Source organism: Homalodisca vitripennis, chromosome 1, assembly GCF_021130785.1.
Source record: "Homalodisca vitripennis isolate AUS2020 chromosome 1, UT_GWSS_2.1, whole genome shotgun sequence".
In the NCBI taxonomy this organism is placed as follows: Eukaryota; Metazoa; Arthropoda; class Insecta; order Hemiptera; family Cicadellidae; genus Homalodisca; species Homalodisca vitripennis.
This window is the reverse complement of record NC_060207.1, coordinates 182,950,756-182,972,701: the sequence shown is the minus strand read 5'-3', so window position 1 is coordinate 182,972,701 and position 21,946 is coordinate 182,950,756. Positions and strand designations below refer to the sequence as shown.

The 21,946-nt window shown below is 31.8% G+C and overlaps 1 protein-coding gene across 1 annotated transcript in view; it reads right to left on the bottom strand.

Annotated features, from left to right (window-relative positions):
• LOC124352865 (cytoplasmic aconitate hydratase-like) overlaps positions 1-21,557 on the bottom strand; it is a 39,819-nt gene extending 18,262 nt beyond the window's left edge. Inside the window, exons 1-12 of the mRNA XM_046802580.1 lie at positions 21,376-21,557; positions 18,502-18,594; positions 18,171-18,337; positions 16,627-16,772; positions 15,095-15,164; positions 13,863-14,055; positions 12,637-12,767; positions 10,904-11,075; positions 7,327-7,544; positions 5,770-5,929; positions 1,358-1,578; positions 687-843 (exon numbers count right to left, since the gene is read on the bottom strand). Coding sequence (XP_046658536.1) covers positions 687-843; positions 1,358-1,578; positions 5,770-5,929; positions 7,327-7,544; positions 10,904-11,075; positions 12,637-12,767; positions 13,863-14,055; positions 15,095-15,164; positions 16,627-16,772; positions 18,171-18,337; positions 18,502-18,594; positions 21,376-21,382 — 1,735 coding nt within the window. The 5' untranslated portion in view covers positions 21,383-21,557. The remainder of the gene's footprint in view (positions 1-686; positions 844-1,357; positions 1,579-5,769; positions 5,930-7,326; positions 7,545-10,903; positions 11,076-12,636; positions 12,768-13,862; positions 14,056-15,094; positions 15,165-16,626; positions 16,773-18,170; positions 18,338-18,501; positions 18,595-21,375) is intronic.
• Between the last annotated feature and the right edge of the window lie 389 nt (positions 21,558-21,946).

Below are 21,946 nucleotides of genomic sequence, written 5' to 3'. Positions count from 1 at the left end.
TTACTTTTTTACATGAGAGTGTAAAAAATTATCATTTCCGAACTTGTTATTGCATTGCTCAATGATGTATAATTGAGATATATTTATTCACAAAAGCAACAAGAATAAACCACTAAATATTTATTCAATTTTCTCACAAGAAACATTCATGAGATGTCATTTAAATACTCCTCTAGATGATTTAAAAATTAATTTAAACAAATAGGTTAATGATAAATGACATTCTTTTGTTTGTTCTCTGTGATTGGATTATGCAAGTTTGCATTGTGTTGTGTATCATCTTTAAATAGGCCATATTAGACCACATTTGTTGTTAAGACCGGTTTTGTTTTTGATTAGCATCAACTTAGAATGCGTTCTCAGCAGGCCCACATCTTTAAATTTCTGTTATGACAATCTGAAATTATTTGAGATTAGTCAACCCATATCTTCAATTTTCATCATGTCAGGTTATAATATCGTTAAGGTCAAGACAAACCCACTGTTTAAATAGCATAAAGCCACATCTTTATATTGCATTATGTCTGTTCACTTCTATATTATCATATTAGATAATTAATAAGAAAAATTCAGTGATGAAATAAATTGAAATTAATTTAATAAAAAAATCATAAAAAACAACTCATAAATTAACTTTAACATTACCACATATACAGGTTCCCACATTTCAACATTAAACGACATACCCAATGGTTCAGTCTCAAAGTCAATGTCGACCCGCCCGGCGATTGCGTAGGCAATGACCAGTAGGGGGGAAGCCAAGTAGTTGGCTCTGGTATTGGGGTGAATTCGCCCCTCGAAATTCCTGTTGCCCGAAAGCACTCCACAACATACAAGGTCATTCTGCAATCAATCAATAAAGAGACTGGCTTATTTAGTAAAAGAGCTGTGTTAAGCATGGATTCAATTCTGCTTACGTTATACAAGACTTGTTCGTAAATTAATTTCCATTTGTACATTAAAAAATACTCAATACATTTACAACTTTTTTAGAGTATATATTTGAAAGGTCAAATCTTAAGCTACTTTCTTACACGACCACCACTAAAATATAAGCTCTTTTCATATCTGGTGACAACCATTTCAGTAACTAATGAATGACATCCAGCTGCTTATTCAGTAATCACCTATTGACGGTGAACAAACCGAAACGATGAAACAAATCCAAACATATTTTTTAATGTAGAAAAAACAAATAAACAATCACAAAAAAGTCAAGAAGCAAATTTTCAATCTGTTTAGTTTGATCTTTTTTGAATCCTGGAATTGACAGCTATATTCGTTTCTGGAGGCAGACCAATGTTTAGCATTGTGAATGGTTTTATATTTGCATTAATTGAATTTCTACCATGTGTACCTTTTCAATGGTGTCAGCTACTGTCTCATCCAGTGGGCCGCTATTGCCAATACAGGTCATGCAGCCGAAGCCAACAGTGTCAAAGCCGAGCTGAGTGAGAGCAGAGACCACCCCACTCTCCCGCAGATAGTAAGTGACCACCCCCGAGCCTGGAGACAGGGAGGTCTTGACGTACGGTGCTACAGAGAGCCCTGCATCAACTGCCTTGCGCGCCAGCAGCCCTGCACAAGCATGTCTCTTCAAGTTCATAAGGTCTTTGCCTTTATTTCATTTACTAGGTATTACACATACATAGTACTCTGGAACACAGTTAAAATTTCATTTTGTTTCACCTGTTCTTTTAAAATTTGAAAGGGGATATCTTGCCTGCAAGTTCAACATTGAAATTGAAAGGTCATCATGTCTTTCATCACAATGTTGTTAGAACTGACACCTCATATTTTAATATTAATTAAAGTGTTTAGACTCAATTCCATATGTTTTATACCAATAAGTATTTCAATTATACACTTGTGCTTAATGAATACTTATGTTATTATTATATATGTTAAGTACAAAAATATATTTAACATATTATGCTTTTTACTTATTTACATTAATGAGTTTTACTTTTTAAATGGTAATTAAATTTATTGAACACGTTTCTATTTATTAATAATAGTTTAACAGGTATCTGGAGTGTCACTCTCTCCTCAATGACAAGTTCAATTACATCGCAACTTGAATTTATTTTTATAATAGTACAGAACAATTTTTAATTTTGTTAATGGTAATTATTTACTATTACCAATTAACATGTAAGAGAAATGTGTGATTATACCTTTGAATTTACTGTTAGAGAAAGTGTGATAAATTGGGTTTGTTTCCAACGATAATTTACATAGTCTAAATCAGAACGGAGACTTATTTTGTTATTATTATTTCTAGTGGTCCCTGCCACACAAACCAACACGTAAATACTGCTATATTCTTTTTGAAATAGTCAGCCACTACTGTACAGTAGCATTCAAACAGCGGGGGTCTCTAGTTATCAGTTTATAGTGTTGAAGAATTTAAATGGGCACTATTTTCTCCTTCATTCTGAACAACATACAGCTCTGATCCAAACAGTGGGGTCTCTAGTTATCAGTTTATAGTGTTGAAGAATTTAAATGGGCACTATTTTCTCCTTCATTCTGAACAACATACAGCTCTGATCCAAACAGTGGGGTCTCTAGTTATCAGTTTATAGTGTTGAAGAATTTAAATGGGCACTATTTTCCCCTTCATTCTGAACAACATACAGCTCTGATCCAAACAGTGGGGTCTCTAGTTATCAGTTTATAGTGTTGAAGAATTTAAATGGGCACTATTTTCTCCTTCATTCTGAACAACATACAGCTCTGATCCAAACAGTGGGGTCTCTAGTTATCAGTTTATAGTGTTGAAGAATTTAAATGGGCACTATTTTCTCCTCCATTCTGAACAACATACAGCTCTGATCCAAACAGTGGGGTCTCTAGTTATCAGTTTATAGTGTTGAAGAATTTAAATGGGCACTATTTTCTCCTTCATTCTGAACAACATACAGCTCTGATCCAAACTCTTGTAAAATTCCCGAGTAAAACCCCTGTAAAATTGTCAAGTATTTTTATAACACCATTTTAAAACAAACATTTATGTATTGGGTAGTCCACATGTCAGTTGTCAGTACATCAGGAGATGCAATTTTGTGGAACCAAATTAAGAAGCGGTTATAGTAAAACAACTTTGTGATTCTTTATACAAAACTTGATTTTATTTAAGAAGTTCACTAAATTGGGACATAATCAGTACTTACAGTGCTCATTATGATCAACTCATACCATTCAAATACTATCCAAACCTAGATATCTCACTGTGGTTAGTAACTAGGACCTGAAGTGATGTGCTATGTCTCGCCTGTAGTAGTTCCTAGGTCTGGCTGTCGGATTGCACTGTGAAGTGTTCCTATGTGTTCCATCTTTACTGTGATCCCACTGTTTGGCAAGTTAACTTTAGTGTCATGCATTATCAAGATAAAAAATGCACTTAGCATATTTACTTTTAACTCTTTGACTCTTTTTTTCTTAGTAAGAATGCCCTAAAAAGGGAGTTTTTTTAGGTGATTTGGGTTTACTGCAGGAGGAGTGTTATAAAAACACTCAGATAAACATGTTTTAAGTTTTTTGTGTGTTTATAGAGAAAATAATATAATTAAGCAAAAAGGTTGTTATATGTACAAAATATGAGTATAAAATAAAATAATCAGTATTTTCTCATAAACAAACACATAGTTTGTACACGTTAGGTAAAAGCTAGTAACAGTACAAGTCTCATTAGAAATCTTGGTATGAAAGGCACAGAAACAGTCGGGCATACAAAACGGAAAGTTGCAATTGTGGCACATCCATGTTGTGTCCTAGTGCCACTGCTCACCGACGTTGGCCCATCTGTATACGTGGCATGCTCTCCTCGGCTTGTGCTTCTTATCTGTAGCATGGGATGGTGGTGGGAAATTCGTATGCGAATCTTTATAGCGTCATTTTACACACTCATTATTACACAAACACCCCTTTTTTACTCTCGGTAAACACAACAAAACGTTTAAAAACCATCAGGTCAACAGGTAATGTAAAAGTGAGGTTACATGTATCCAGTTCACAAACAGAAATAGAATCAGATGACTACTTGGAACATCTGATTGAGTACTGTCATAAGGCAGTAAATTGGGTCTAAAATAAATAAACAAAAAGCATCTGTAATCTAGTGGGAACGGCAAAAACTACTTGTAAGTGTTTCTAATCTATTCTGCTAGATCGCATTCATATTCAGGCAAGAGATAATTCACCACAAAACATAATAAAAAACTAATTTTTTAATGCACATTTTTACTCAAATTTGTTTATTTTATTCCAATCTACCAAACAGCTAACACCAATGTACCATTCATAGAAAGGCAATAATATGAAAGATAGGTGTTAGATATATTTAGTAATATTCCCATAAAGCATGGATAAGAGATGATTATACCAGCACGAATTTTTCCAAATCATGGCCACAAAAATTAATTGGTACAACTATGCTATCTATCATACAATACGTTTTCCAAAAATGCCTCAGAAAAAACGTGGATTGAAAAACTCTTTATCCCATGCATAAAAATACTTAATGTATTTTGCCGATTTTCAGCTTTCCAGGAGAAGAGTTATGACAATCAATTTAAAATTTAAATGAAATTTATACTATATTTATAGAAAGCATGGTCTTTACTGTAAAATATAAATAATTAATAAAATCATGAATGGAAAAATCTATGTGTATTGAAGAAAGTAACATCATTATTAAAAGAGTTACTGCCCTCAGAAAGATTTCTTTTCAAACTGACAGTGGTGATTCCCACCCTTAAAATACTCATGCCTTAATCATTTTATTTTACATTTTCAACATTAATGATGTGAGCCAAGTATGTACCTATTCGTTCAGTTAAAACAATTATCATAGGCGACACATAATAAGTATTATGAGATTTTTGTTTATCAAGAAGGAAGAAAGTTGTTTTGTCTGATGTCAAGATTAGAAAATTTTATGTAAAGATACCAGTAAGCTTAGTACCTTATCAAAAGTGATAATTGTGATAAAAGTGAATTCAAGATAATCACAGACAGCTTTGTTTCGAAAACATTATATAAAGTTGATTAATAAAATAACTGTGTTGTAGATAAATCATTGTCAGTTTCTTTAATCTCTGGGGACGAAGGTACTAACTTCTAAGGTCACTACTTGTGTGTTAGTATACATTTTGCACTGAAATACTGGATACTTTTGTAGAGGTTCAGAAAAATACTGTACTTTATTAACATAAAAGATTGTATCATCGATATGTATGTTAATTTAAAGATGAGACATTGGTCTATTCAGAAAATATGAGGAGATTTTAAATATTTGGTGGTTTAAATTTTATGTTTGGATGAAATTGTATTGTCAAATTTCACAAAAATAGACAATACAAAAAGTACATTGTTGCTACATAGGTTTATACTGAATTTTGAATAATGGTGTTTTTCCACACCTGATGTATATGTTTTTGTGGTTATTATATTTTAATTTGAATGAAAAATCATTTATACGTTTTACACAAAAACTAAACGTATATCAAATTATATTTTGTAACTTGGTAATGAACAAGAATAAAACATATGGTGCATGTAGTATCTTAAAAAGAATGTTTTAGATTGCTATGTATGGATGTAATTAAAAAGGTCAAACTTATGTGTGTAGTAGCAGATTTTATAATATTTATAGGGAATATTATCTTCTTTACCAAAGTAAAGAACTGAAATGGGACTTGAGGATAGCAAAAATTGAGATAAGAAATTAAGACTCATTCATGTATCAAAGCATGTGAGAGTTACCTGCTCCAAGCATGACGCTAGGATTGCTAGTGTTTGTGCAGGAAGTGATTGCAGCAATGACCACAGATCCGTGTCTTAGCTGGTACGTTTTCCCTTCGTACGTAAAATCCACCGACTTCTTCACCACATCCGGGCTCAGACCGAACCCCTTAAATCCAACCTGTTCACAGATTTTCAACATTTAGAAATTAAATTACTAATAGGCATTCAACATACATTGAAAAGTGTGGGATATCCATTAGAACATTTCAAAATCCTGAGTACCCAAACACTATGCAACCACAGACAGGTGCAACCAGATACGTAAATTACCAGAACGTAGTTAAACTGATAAAATATGTTTCAAGCACTTGTCCTGTAAAGAATTCTTCAGTAAGACGAGTAGATGACTTTTGAAATTCCATTTAGCTGTACTTGTACAGAAATGAAAACTATTTAAGATCCTATGTTTGTTAAAAGGTCCAGTAACAAGAGGACTATTCAGTCCCATTAATATTTTGTTATTGAAGGAGCCAGTTTGCATTTATTATAGTTGGAAATGTAAACTTGACTCATTTTCCATATTGAAAGAGCTACATTGTGTCAAATTAAAAATAGACATGACCTTGAGACAAGTCTAAGCCGACTAATCTGCCTAGCACTTACATACAGAGATGCAGGCCAAGGGTTATCTATAAGTTTGATAAGTCTACTCGTCTCATTACCAATTCATTATTGCTCTACAAAATCAAAGTAAGGTATTCATTAAATCTTTTGAAATCCAAATATATGCCTGTGTAGTTTTAGTCAACAGATTTTGAATTAGTAGTACATTGTAATAAGGAAGCTTTCCCCTAAGAGAAATATTAAATTATTATATTTCTTATTAAATACATAACTTAATATATTTATAATTACAGTTCATCTTTTTTTTAGTATGCTCTACTAATTGTGTTTCAGAGAAAAAATCTTTTCTGATATGCATGTACACTTCATTTTGCCTGTCCTAATGAGCCACTGGCCTGTGCAAGGATTTTATAAAACAGAATAAGGAGAGTTGAAGAGTCAAGGCCAATGGTACTGATAAAAAGAGCAAAGGTAACAGACAGGATTTGAACCCATGCTATCTCTAACTAAGACCCAAAGGCTGAAGCCCCCACTCTTTCTTGCTAAATATGTAAGGGACAACCCTTTGTTCTGACAACCTTCTATACTCCTGTATAGTCTACCCATTTTGTAGAATAGTACTTCCACTCTTTCTTGTTAAATATGTAAAGGACAACCCTTTGTTCTGACAACCTCCTATACTCCTGTATAGTCTAACTAACTACCCATTTTGTAGAATAGTGCCCCCACTCTTTCTTGCTAAATATGTAATGGACAAGTCTTTGTTGTGACAACTTCCTATATTCCCCATAAAGACCAATCACCAAATTTTCTTTTGATCTCAACTTCATTTAATATAGTTATATAAAAATCCCTAGCCAGGAAAATGCAACCTTACTTTATACACTAATACATGAAAGATAAGAAGTTTTAATACAAAGTGTTTTCAAACCTCTGTGAATAGAGACCTACCTTGTTGGTGAGTGATTGTAGGAAATCTGTCTTCATGTCTGTGACAGAGACGCGATCATGGGGACGCTTGGGACCGCTGACACAAGATACCACCGTGCTCAGGTCCAGCGTGACCACCTGTGTGAACACAGGGTCTTGTGCCGCATCTGCATAGTTGCGCAACATTCGCACCGCACGCAGGTATGCCTCGATAGCCTGAACCTTTGCCTCCTCTCGGTCTGTCAATAATCACAAGTTACACACTACGGTTAGTTACATTCTTTACAATATTTTTGTTCTCACATAAAGTAAATTATCATTGGTTTTATATATATATATTTTTATTCATATAAAAAATGTTTTGGAATCCTTCAAACAATATCTTATGATATAGTTTAGTAAGTCCATTTAAACATAATATCCAAAACAAACAAATATCTAAAACAATTATTTGTATGTTATCTCTCTGCTTTTATATGTTTCCATCTCAAAATTCACCACTCACATTAAATTACAATGTCAGTTAATGTGACATTTGTGTGTATTGAATCATCTCTCAATTATGATTAATTACGGCCTAACCACAGGGAAAACAATAGTGATGGAGGGAGACATAAATGTAGATATCCTGCAAGAAAATTATGATTAGTAATAAGATTACAGAGTTATTAGCACGCTAAAACCATTATCAGACAAAACTTTCAGGAACAAGAACAACATCAATATCAATAGGTTGGGTATGTACCAATCTGGAGCAAAATTGAATTATTACTAAAATAACTCCAACAGACCTTTTAGATCATACATCTCATATAATAACTTTAATTACCCAAAACATCTCCATTCCAACACCCCAAGAAAAAAAGAAGTTTTCAGTAAACAATTTATACATCAACTTAAGCTACTCTTAAGTAATAAAGACTGGACAGAAATTCAAGCAATATATAATGTTGACACTGCCACAGCCTATGACTTATTCTGCAATATACTTCAATATTCTCTAGATATTGCCTGTCAAACCAAAAATTAAAAACTAAACGAAATAGTACTTCAGGTGAATAGTAGAGATGTGAAAGATTCAAAAGATATTCCTAAAAACTTCAATCAGTTTTTTTGTAAACACTGCAGAAAGAACACTAAACGAAAATAACAAACAAAACTCTGCTTCAAATTTCTACATCCTACAACTACAAATATTAGAAGCACTCTCCTTACACCTCTTCCAGTTACACCTGAAGAAAACAAAAAACTATGGATTCCTTCAAACAAAAAGAATCAGCTAGAATCAATTAAATTTCAGCCAAACTAGCGAAGAGGAAATCATTCCATTAACAACCATAATTAGCCAATCATTTTTCCATCAAAATTAAAAACCGCAAAGGTCTAACCTAAATTTAAAATTGGACAATCTCCAAAGACGAGTAGCTATTGCCCCATTTCTTTACTAACCACATACTCAAAAATAATAGAAAATATCACCTTGAACCAGACTACTACTACTATACCTAGAACAAACAATCTACTAACCAGTTACCAACATGGCTCTTTGAAAGGCAAATCAACTACTACAGTACTAATACTGCTGATTGAAAATATAACTGACAAACTGGAAGACGCTATAATATAGTCATATTATGGTGACTAGCTTATACTTAGACTTCAGCAAGGCTTTTGACTGCATCAATCATGACTGCTTACTCGGTAAGTTGAATGGTCTTGGGAGTCACATGAATAGCACTAGCCTGGTTTGACAGCTATTTAGGCAACAGACAACAAATGGTGGAAGTTAAATGTCTTTGTTCTTTTCTCTAAGAATATGTACAATAAAGAATCTGAATTTTAACTATGACTGTATATAAGATATTTCAAAAAATATCTGTGCCAAACTTAATTGGGCTCCTATATTTGCGCTTCAAATCAATGAAGTTAATTTGGTTTATATATTAAAAGAAATATGGATGATGTATGGGTTTATATAAAATCCAATAAATACTAGCTGTTCTTTGTTTCTTTTGTGCTGTTATTAATATACAACTTGTTAATTCTTACAACTCGGCTATGCATATATATATATATAAAAACTATTATATCATATATTCCAATTAAGAGCTGGTCATGTAAAAATGTAACCAGTTTCATATAAAAATGTACAAAAATGTAATAATAAAGAATGACTGATGAAAGCAGTCAAATCTAGGCATACTAAAATAATAAAATCAATAAAAATATTGTAGGCCTAATTTGAGATAATATTATAATTAATTTGAAAACCAGTTTATCTCTATCTAGAAGGAACAAACAATTAATAAACCAATATATCAAAGTATCAATGGACCAAACAGAGCATACAAACAGAACGAATGAGTTATTTCACAAACAATCAGACATATGGTCGAACTTGACCTTTTGACCATCAAAATCAATAGAATTCTTTCTTGGACTAAGAGGAAATTATATACCAATTTTCAACTTTCTATAACATTTACATCAATAGTTATTGGACAGATATGCAGACAGACAAGACAGATAAATTGCCACCTCGATCTTTTAACCCCAAACTTTTTCCTAGGATCAAGAGGAACTCGTGTACTTTTAAGTCTCTAGGACCTTTCTATCAAGAGTTATTGCACAGATGGATAGAGAACAACAGTGGAGTGCATTGTGTTTGATGAGACGATGATAAATAATTACTTTACTACAATACATTTCTATTATGATTTGATTTTAACCAATAATTGTAATAGTTATTGTTCTAACAATACCAAATTATCAATTGAAAATCAGCTGTGGAGTGCTTTGTCAATTGTTTAAGGCATGAGCTAGAAACAGATTTCAATAAGACAACTTATAAATTATTTGCTTAAAAAGATAATAAACATTTATGGTTCACTCACCAACTTGAGTTTATAAAAATAATTTTCAGAAGGGAGTTTGTAATGGTACAATAACTTCAATAGGAACAAAACTTTTGCCTTCAATCAATATGTTGTCTTCATACAACTTAACAAAATTTACAGCAGTAATTTCTCCAAGGAAAAGATAAGTTTTAATTTTACAATGTAGGTATTGTTTATGTAATGTTTAATTAATTTAAAATATATAAATGTAAAACCAAGCTTTATGATAAAAAAATGAAATATGATATGAACATTTATAATGATAATTTAATATAAATCTTTTCCTTCAGTTTTGCATAAATAATATAAAAAAGAATCTTAAGGTTTTTTCAAAGAACAGCCTGAATCTCTCATATAAACATTTAAGAATATTTTTCTAAATAAAAAAACAGATATTGAAAACTGTCCTTGAATACAAACCCACCACAACTGTATCCAAATTGTTATAATCAATTTATTTGTGTATGTAAAAATCTATAATGCAATTCTAATAAACATTAAATTACACATTTATTTAACAAACAACTGTTAGTTAAATTCACAGAATCTCCTGTCTAATTTCATTTGTACTATCATTAACATAGTTTAATTAAATTAAATACTAATGAATGGTTTCTAAAATAAATATCAGAATTCAATAATGTTTTCAAGTGTCTTAGTATTTCTATATTTTTATTAGATTATGTATTTGATTATCTTACTTGTTTGACGAAGGTACGCCAAGCTGTTTTGGTCGACAGGGAAGAATCCGACAGTAGCACCATATTCAGGGCACATATTGGCAATTGTAGCTCTGTCTGCAATGGACAGTTCTGCCACCCCCGGTCCAAAAAATTCCACAAACTTTCCGACGACTCCTACTTGCCGCAAGTGCTAAAATAACAAATTTTAATAACTATTTCAAATATTAACCCTTTGAGTGCCACGGGTATTTTCCGAAGGCATATGCATAAAGTGCCACGCTGTTTTTCGCATATTTGTAAGCTTTTGGGAAAAAGGCTGTTGTAAAATAACTACCAAACAGATTTCCATCATTTTGTTGTTGTTTTTTTTTTTCTTATTAAATGCAGAATATGATACATATCGTTACAAATAAAATTTGATTTATAAAAATATAAAAATTTTAGTATTTATAAAAAAAAGATTTTTTACTTTTGTATAAAAAGTTAAGTTTTGACCTAATTTGTGTGTATACAGTATTTTTTAAGATTTTTTTATCTTTATACCATTATAAAGGCCATATGATTCTAAATAAAACCCATGTATAATATCTTATTCTAGAATTTTAAAAACATTATATTATATGTATTAAAAAAATGCTGCCCGGTACCGACATTTTATAAACTGTACTTCATTTGTCAGAGTTTAGAAATAACTTAGTAATGATGTAGTTTTCCCAATAAATCTAATAAAACATTAATACAACACAAATAAATATGATTAGTAGATTTAGAAACAAATACTTGCTAACATATTTACATAAAAGTTTACATTTACTAAATAATAACCCTAATAATATTTACACTGAAAATTCACGTTTTTCGCTTGAACACAAATCAAATCATACATTACTTTTGTAAAGAAATACAGTAAAATACTGTATAAGTTACTATTTTATTTTGGATTTACTCAAATGCTTGGTTATCGGCACATAAACAACAAGAAAGGCCGTTACGCAACACGGTACTCGTCCGCTCAACACGGTACTCGTCCGCTACGTCGCGTGACTGGAAGACAGAATCATCGTACAGGTACTTATCACAGCCCACTATTTTTGGACGAGTTTTCCCTATCAGAGATAAAAATAAACTTCATTATTCGTTCCTTCTTCCATAATGAATCGACAAATACTCGATGAGTCATACTTCCTATCTCCAAATCGTCTCCAAATAGACACACGAATGACCTGACATTTTCGAATAATGAAACGTTGTTCTTATAGTTTTAATTTAATTGATTGTCGTAATAACTTGTAAATCCCAAAATAGGTTAAATAAAGTCAGTTGTTTTTAATACTGTAATTTATTTTGTCCCCGATAAGGAAAACTCGTTCAAAAATAGTGGCTTCTTGATAAGTACCCAAACAACGTAAGTTTCGCAGATAAAATAGTAGAGAAAGAACATAAAACTCGTAGTTATTGATAGTTTGGAACCTATTGAATACAGCCGTCTGATTATTTGGCCAAAATAATCTTGTACTATATAAAATATTATCAAAATATGAAACGTCAAAATTGGCGACGCTGGCACTTTATGCACTTTTCGTACCGTCAAAATTAGCGACGCTGTGGCACTCAAAGGGTTAAATTAAATTTTACTTAAAAATATATAACTAATAAGTTTATATACAATTTTTATGAAATTTATAATAATAAAAAATAAGAATACAACTAATGACTTAAAATAAGAAAAGTGAGACACATGTGAGGCACACCTTGGTAATTGTTAGGACAAGATCTGTTGATGTAGCGTATTGGCTGAGTTTGCCCTCAAGTTTGTATCCTATTACCTCAGGCAACAGCATGGAAATGGCCTGACCAAGCATCACTGCTTCTGCTTCAATACCTTTGAACACAATGTTTTTATGAATAGAAACTTACAATGTGAGAGTACAGTAAGATTCCAACAGATTGTTGTATATAATTTTGGTTGTGAATGTTACAAAAACTAGCCAAATACTTTTAAATGTTATCTTTACGTAAGAATAATTCGGCAATCAAATCTTGTAAAAAATATTTCTTCCAAGCTATGGATATATTTTCCAGATTAATTAGAACTAATAATGAAGCGAGACAAACAAATTTGTCACTAATTACATCAAATTAAAAAAATGAAATAATATTTTGAATCAACAAATAATTATTGACTGGGCATGAACTTACCATGAGAGTTTCTTGTGAAAACAGAAGCACTCATTATTTAAAAAATAATTACTGACTGATTTTAACTAAGTTTATCCATACAGAAATGTGACAATAACATGTTTTAGCAACCAGTACATTGTGTATTGACTGTTGTTCATGAATAAACTTATTTAAAGCCGATGGATTCAAGATTTAGCTTCCGACACATCAACAGTTGTAATATCTTGAAAATGTATTTTCCAAGTCTATTTTAAGCAATCCTGTTGATTTTATTAATTATTTTGTAATAAAGCACTTTGAAAATATTGGCATCGGATTGATTTGGGAAAATAACAGTCTTATCGAGAATCATCTACATTTCGATGCTGCTAAGAATTGAAGTATCAAACATAGGAAACAACCTACCCCTAGTTTGAAGTAAGACCTACTACAATCTTCATCCCACTATATTCAAACCACAATGCTAAGATTTTTCATTATCATAATATATTAATTTAAAGGTTTTCTACAAAATTCCCTATTTTATCCCCGCTAAACTAAATTCAAGGTTTTAATTCTAGGCTAATAAATATCCTGTTAAATCTGGAAGAATCTTAATATATTTACAAGACCTCAATAATATTTATATGCCGATATATAAATCAGAACCTATTACTTTTTTAAATAACCTGCTGCTGAAATTTCATTATGTAATATTATATTAATTTGGAATATTGCATTTAAAAAATACTAAAAAATGGGTAATGTTGTCAGTATCACATGCTATAATCTATGAACAGAGATTCAGATAATGTACCTCCAACACCCCAACCGACGACACCCAAACCGTTGATCATGGTGGTGTGCGAGTCAGTGCCGACAACAGAGTCTGGATAAAGGACCGAAGAATCAGTGAACACAACACGGCCAAGGTACTCGAGATTCACCTGATGCACAATGCCGGAGCCAGGAGGCACAATCAGCATGTTACGGAATGCCTTGGCCCCCCACTGTAAAGAACAACAATATTGTGTTCAATGTCTGTATTGGGAATTAAAAGAATTAAATTACTCTGGGAACACTCACACATCAATGAGGTTGACAAGAATTTGCTGCTTTTTGATGATCCAGCAATCAATGATAGGTTGACCATAGATATGTCTAGGGTTGATTGCATGTCAACAGATTGACAAGATGTTACTACTTTTAATAATTTAAATACTTAACCATTTTATAGTAACAAGTCTTCATGCCAACCCAAAATAAGTAAGAACTGAGGACAATAGACACATTTATTTAGGGAACTTCAAAGAGTTAAATTAATAGTGGTTTGGTTTTGGATAGAAGTAATAGATTGCGAGTTTCTCGTATAAATTAACTAGCAAAAAGTACCAGTTTAATTTTTGTTTTCATTCATTTAAAAACACAGTAATTTGTATTTATGTATACTTCAGTAACATTAAACCACTAAAATATTACCATAATTGATTTATGATTTAGTTTCATTGCATAAAAATAGTGTTAACCCATAATGTAACTATAAAGTTAAACTAGAAAACAAACCATAATGATAAAAGAAGTACCGGTCAATTGAATGTGGATAGCTTAAAAATAAATATGAGCATTTAGTGTTATTACTTAAATATAAAGTATATTTAGGAAAGCTTTAATACAAAGCTGCAATTTAGTCATCCTTAACATCTTTTGAAGTTGTTACTACTTTAGTTACTTGATAAGACTTCTTTTTTCAAAAATAAGGGTATTATTAATATGACTGAGTAAACTCTTTGATTTCTCAATTAATGACATTGACTTAATATGGAATTATTCATAACAAATCCAATTGAAATGTATGAGTAGCTGATAGCTGCCTTCTTGATAACCTTGAGTGATTGGTGAGTACTTTAAATAAAAAACAAAGTTCACAATCCATTATCTCTAACATGGTATTGGTATCTTCATTGAAAAGAAACTGATAACTAAAGTTTATCAAAGAAGTAATGATTTTTTTTATTTATTTTAGATTTATAATATCAGTTGTTTACCCACCTTGAGAAACATAAAACGCTCCTTGTTTCTTTCAAACTCAAGCTGTTCATTCTTTTGTAATGCATCTGGCCTGTAATTTAACAAATACCTTAATACATATCAAAGATTCAAACGATAAATAACTAAAGCTTAAAATAATATGTATTATCTCAGATGATTTAACATTCACTACCATTTTTACAGCGTTGTGTGCTTTGCACATCCAGATATTAGATACTGCATCGCTTGATAGCAAAAACATTGAATGAAATGATATACATGTTTATTTAATCTAAAGTAAATAACTAACCTAGAAGGGTTCACTTCTGGCTGGATTATGCCTTCCATTTGAAGCTAAACTGAGTACAACAAAAACCATTGTTTCTCTTTCATATGGGCAATGCTATGGATACCCAGGAGAGGTACATCATTAACTGCAATTGACGAGATATTGGGGTAAAAGGGTGGATCAAAAGGTCTAGTCTATTGTGGGGGATGATTGTTGGAGTGGGTGGAACTCCCCTTAGTATTAAAGGCTGTTGCTAGCCTAAACATAACAGAGTACATTCTCCTATCCACTTTGACTGGAAGAGGCTAGAACTGAGCTAGCTTCCCCTTTTTGAATTGAATTTTTTAAGGTGACATGGCTGAGATATAGAGCCCGCTATCTCTACTCATGGGGTCTCGACAGGGCTGCCCCTACCTTTAACCTTACCCACTCTGAAAATCCAATCTCTCCAGAAGCAAGTACGCAAAGTTTCTTTTAGGGCTAAGTGCAATGAGGGATTTTCTTAGCGTTTTCCTTAAGTGAAAAAGTAAATAACGTATATGATAAGCAATAAAATTAGAAAACAATGGTTTTCTAAAAGAATATATAATTTTTTATTGATAAAAAATTATTATACTTGTTTTAGTTAAAAACAACCTATTTCTAATAAGAACTTCAAAATTGAATCATCAAAGAACAAATTATAAAAGTTAAAACATAGTGGTAAAATTGGTACAACAGTGGTCTGACTATCCGGTTTAAAATGGTGGCTACCATATCATAAATTATAAAAAGACAAATAATCCACAACTATCAGAATACTATTTAAATATCATAATGTGAAAACAATAATAAACCAAGTGTCTCCAAACTTTGTTGCATGGACGATAGATTTCATGTAGACGAATTGCGCACAAGTTTATCGACTAGCTGCATCAATAATTTTGCTTTGCAATTCATCAATGTGTTATTACAGTTATCGTTTACAAACTATATTTTGTATTATACATTAATAGTTATAAAATAGTTTTACTTCAAATATTCAATGACTAAGCTTGATACAATGTATAACAGAATAATCAGAAACCAGACGGTCTTAATTCAAGTAACTGGACAGAATATATATATTGCAGATTTTCTTCCTTAAAGGTCTAATGCAATTTTTAAACACATTAAGTGAGTATTAACAAAGAAGGCTTTAGTATTGTCTTTGTTAAAAAATATAATGTGAAAAGTTACATTAAAATTAGATTATTAACATACGTATCAGACAAGCTTTACTTACGATCGCACAAAGTCAGCCTGGACAGAATGATCTATAACCAAATCGGAGGGACAGATAGGGTTTATTTTATCAGGATTGCCTCCAAGAGACTTGACGGCGTCTCTCATGGCAGCAAAGTCGACAACAGCCGGCACTCCAGTGAAGTCCTGTAGAGATAGATTAATATAAACAATTAATAAATACAGTAAAACTGTCCTATACTGTGTTTATAGTATTTTAACAGAAAGAAATTAATTTAGAGTTGAATTACTTAATAAATTAAGCTCTCAATAAGAAAATGCAATACTGTATCATCTTAACTGAGTATTTCCTACAGTTCCACATTGGCAACAAAAATATTATTCGTTATTTACAGGATATTTTTTTTTATTCTATTAAAATATAGAGAACACTGAACTTGAGGAACTAAAATCATCTGAATAATTATTCACAATTCTCTTAAATTTGGTTTGCTGAATATTTAAATGCCTAATGATCGATTTGAATAGGTGGAAAAATTATACGAAGTATTCAACTAAAGTTGAGTAGCGATTTCACAGGGGTGTATGATACATCAAACATGAAGTACGGATTGCACACATAAAAGAAATAGTTGGAACGTGTTTGTTAGCTTAAACTTTAAGGTTGGTTTGTTTTTAAGCCAAATCTCATAGATGTTTCAAAGATAGCAGCTAAGCTTGATTCACTTGGACCTTGTTTAATCGTTTTACACTACATTTTGTCAGACCAAGATTTTCATTTTCCAACATTTCTAAACATTACAACAGCACAGACAGTTAAAACAGCACTGATGTCAACGATACAAAGTGAGGTTATGTGTACAAGTATTCATGGAACAGTGAAACAACCACATAGCTCCGCTGCTAGTGCACTTACTGACCGCATGTGTTTTTAATTTACTGTCTAACCACTCATGTAATTTCAGGCAAAGCTACCAAGAAAATGAATCACGCCTCGAGGGAGACACAGATTGTGTGATCGCTACAATAGCCAGTGTTCAACTTGTCTCCATTTTAGACCTATATTGTGTAATTGAAATGAAATTAAAAATGTCTTTATTGAATACAAAGAAAAACATATTCAATTGGTGATGTTAGGACTATTAAGTCCTCTCTTACAACTAACCAAAGTAATTGGTGACCATAGTAAATATGCTGGGGATATTGTATAACAAATAAATTAGCTGTGCTTATTTAGAGAGATTATTCAATGCCAGAATATTCAAAAATTGATTAAGCAATTTTGAAAAACCTGCTTTAACTCAATAACAAACATTTTTGGCCTTGCCAACAGTTCAAAGCTATCAGAGCTGCAACCTTAAACTTAAGCTAAGAAGGATATCAAAATTCAAGAAAAAAAATAATCATGATGTACTAAAAAATGTTGTTTGCTTCTGTTTCATGTGTTTTCATAAAGTATCTAAAAAACTGATAGCCTATCTAGTTTTTAACTATAGCAGCTACTAACTGACACTTAAAATTTCACCATTTTCTTTATATTTAATGTGTGAACAATATGATTTTAAATATTTTCTTTATATTTACCTGCAAAATTACCCGAGCTGGTTTGAAGGCGATTTCCACTCCCCCTTCCACTTTTTGGTTGACACACCAGTTGAGGACATTGTTGACATCTAACTCGCGCACCTGGAAGTTGTCACAATTGCGGACAGCAGACTCCAACAGCACTCGGATGGAGAAAGGTAGCTTGTCTAGTAAAATAGCAAAAGTCAACTATGTTAAATTGAAAGTTAATTAAATTTATTCACAACAATCAATACTCTAATACCTACTTTAGAAATAAACTCTTCAAATGTAACACATGTTTTCCAATTAAGAATTAAAGCAAATAACGTGACACACAGATATTACTTACTGTACTCTTGACCTAGCGAAGGTAGATCATAATACTTGAATTCTTTTCCACCGACATTGATAGTTTTAAGTAGTCGATCATAAGGGTTAGGGCCTGAAACAGAACTTTAATTAGACACCAGAAATTTGTTTCTTCTCCTGTAGGATTTACACAGTGTGGCAGATTAATGAAATATAATGAATATTTAGCAATAATTTAAAATCTTTTATAATTTAGGCCTAAATAATCTAATATGAAAAGACTGTTGTTATCATATGGTAAATAAACACGTACACTGACTAATTCTTTCACGTTACTTGAAACAATTTATGTTTTTTTATTTTATTTTGTTATTTTGTTTCTACATTACTAATCTATGAAAGTAATCAAAATATAGCAAACTGTCACAGTTAATGCTTAATTTTTGTGTAGAGCTTTTACCTTTAAACTGATAAGATTTCAATGCAGTTTAGTGTTAGTTTGATGTTTGTACTGTACAACACTGTCACAATGGTCTGTGTCCCCTGCAGCCCGGTGTGCCAGGCAACATTTGTGTTATGAAGCAACATCGTGCTGGTGACCACAAACTGCACTCTTCTGTGGCCCCTACTGTAGTTTACACTCTTCGTGGGCCCTACTATAGTTTAAATGAGTTTTCATTAGATTTTTAAAAATTAAGTTCTTTTAAAAACAATACTCTCGGGTAGGCTAGTTCCCCTTGGGTAGACTCAACAGTCAGGTAGTAAGGTAGCTGAGTTTTTATTAGTTTAAATCAAATTATCAGTTATCACAAACCCCAAATCTGATTATGTCTTACTCTTATAATTGGTTGATGTTAAGTAGATACTATGTTAAATTAGGTTATTGTTATTCAGTCAAGTAGGCCAGGCTGTTCATTTAATACTTTTCCCTGTAAAACCCATCGTAATATTGGCAGATTGGATTGCAAGGATTATTTCGAAGGTAGTTTTAAATCATTTTAGTCTGTGTCTCTAAACTAAAGTGGTCAAATCATTACCAGAGTAAACGGCAACACTTTCAAATTTATAATCCCTCCCCCTTCTGACAAACTGGCCCGATATTTTCTTTGATGGGAAAAAAATGTCTATGATTTATTCTTATAGTTACAATATCTGATTTATTAATGAGATTTTATACATTTTAATTAAAACCAAGGTTGTTTGAGTTTCCTAAATAGTCTCACTCTAAATGTTTATCACCACCAAAGCGTGACACATAAACCGTAAATCCCCATTTAATTAATTTTTTTAATATTTATTTATAAATAGAGGAACATTTCTCTTCTATGCCTCCTGCATATCATTGTTACAGTTTCAGTTCACCTGTATTTATGGATGTTAAGTTGTCATTTAATGGGATTTCTCCATGCATGTGTTTTATAGTGTAAAATATTTATGTTTGTAGACTTTTGTTGTTTTACTGGAGTCAATGGCTTTCTGTTTGAAGTTAACAAGAAATTAGAAAAAGAATAAACTGTTACGTTGAGGACATTATGGATGTATAGGAATCCTGGCCTACACATGTTGTGTTAATAATCATAACAGAGAATTATTGGTAAATTCGTTTATTTTATTCAATAATTTTACTTATTTTAATAACTATATTAAATATACTAATGCATAAACCTTAGTGTAATAGGAAGGAGATTTATTTTACTATTCAATAAACTTTTATTTATAACACAGAAAGAACTGAAAGTAAAGAAATTTCCCCTGCAAGAGTCAATACATGATTATTCCTATGTGTGTTACGGAGTGTTAGTAATGTTCTCGTATTATACGACTAACAAAGTATAATTTCTACATTTTTCCTGAAAAATGGTAATACTTTGGAATTATTACAAAATTATGCTGACATGCCGGATCAATTTTGGTATTAGTAGGTCAATACAGTATTACTATACTAATTAATATGTGAATACAGGTATAAATAAAATAAACTTAACTGACAAAACCTTCTTAATAACTCACGTTTTAATAGTAGCTAATGTAACTGTGATAAGTGGCTCAACAAGATGTTTGTAGTTTATATGATTCTCGATAAAAAACGCAATGTAACAGCACAGTAAATTAAATTGCAGATAAGTCAAATAAACCAAATTTATCTGTAAAACCCATCAAATTACCCACTTGCATAGCAAACAAATCGAGAGAAATATCTAGTTTTGTAAAACCCATTTACTAAATTCTGGGACCTTTGAGTGTTCCAAGAAAATTTTTCAGAATACCCTGTTATGGTAGACAACCCGAGACGTTTGGTCACTATACTCTAAACCCAATATTAACACTTGCTTACAGACTTTTGTATATGCCACCAAAGGAGTACATATTATGTAAACAAATTCCTTATACTGATGAGAGGCATTGCTTACAAGTCTTTAAAATCACTTCATGGAATTATGTCTGTGCTTAGGAATAACTATTTACCCAGACATGCCAAGATTAGGTTAAAATTACAGGCCTAGCATAGACCTATATTTTAAAATATAGTCTATTAATGGATTGGTTTATTCCAAATTGAAATACAATTTATTACTCTGATTTATTTTTTATCATAAAAAGCGATGCCAATAAACACATGTAGTAATATGATATAAGATGAATGATATATGTTAAATTATTACTAACTAATGTAATCTAGTAAAGTAATTTCTTTATCATTTTTTATGTTTCTTTTAAGATTTATTTATAAAATACAAAGTTAAATAAAAGTCTTCAATGTGATAAGGCAGCCGTCATTTTGTAGAATTCAACATGCACGTAGGCCTAGTCAAGACAGTCAAACTCCATGAAATATGCAAGAACTTTTATCAGTAATAAATTGTGGATAAAAAAATTGTTCTAAATATTTAAACTTAAAATTTTGTAAACTAACCACTCATAATGAAAACTTCACCAAACTTCGTGTCTAGAGTGCACAAGCGCCGGACGGGTCGACAGAGCACAACTATACAAATACTAAACTTCGCAGTTCGCACTGCAGAGTGACTAGAGTCCTGAGTCTCTAACTACTACAGCTGTCGTAGAATTCGTTGACCACTAGCTGTTCTTCTGCTTAGTGACGTATTGAATGAAGTGAGTACAGATGGGCGGAACAGTATATAACGTATTAGTGTCGGTAACATCGTTATTCGGTGGTAACCTATTACCAGGATAACGTGTTACCAGTAACACCCTGTTATTTCAGTAACAGGTGGGAGTGATCTATTAATTGAAGTTTTAATAATGGTACGGTATTAGGTTACTCAGTAACCTGATTACTGAGCAACAGCCGAGGTTATTATCATGTAAGTAAAGAGGCTAGGAACGGACCAATGCTGGTAACGCTTTTCTGGTATTACGTTACTGAGAAACCAGTGGAGTGGGCTGGATGGTGCGGAGGGACATGGAATAAAATATCGGATTAAAATAAATAAATAAAATATATTTATCAAAAGAGAAACGTA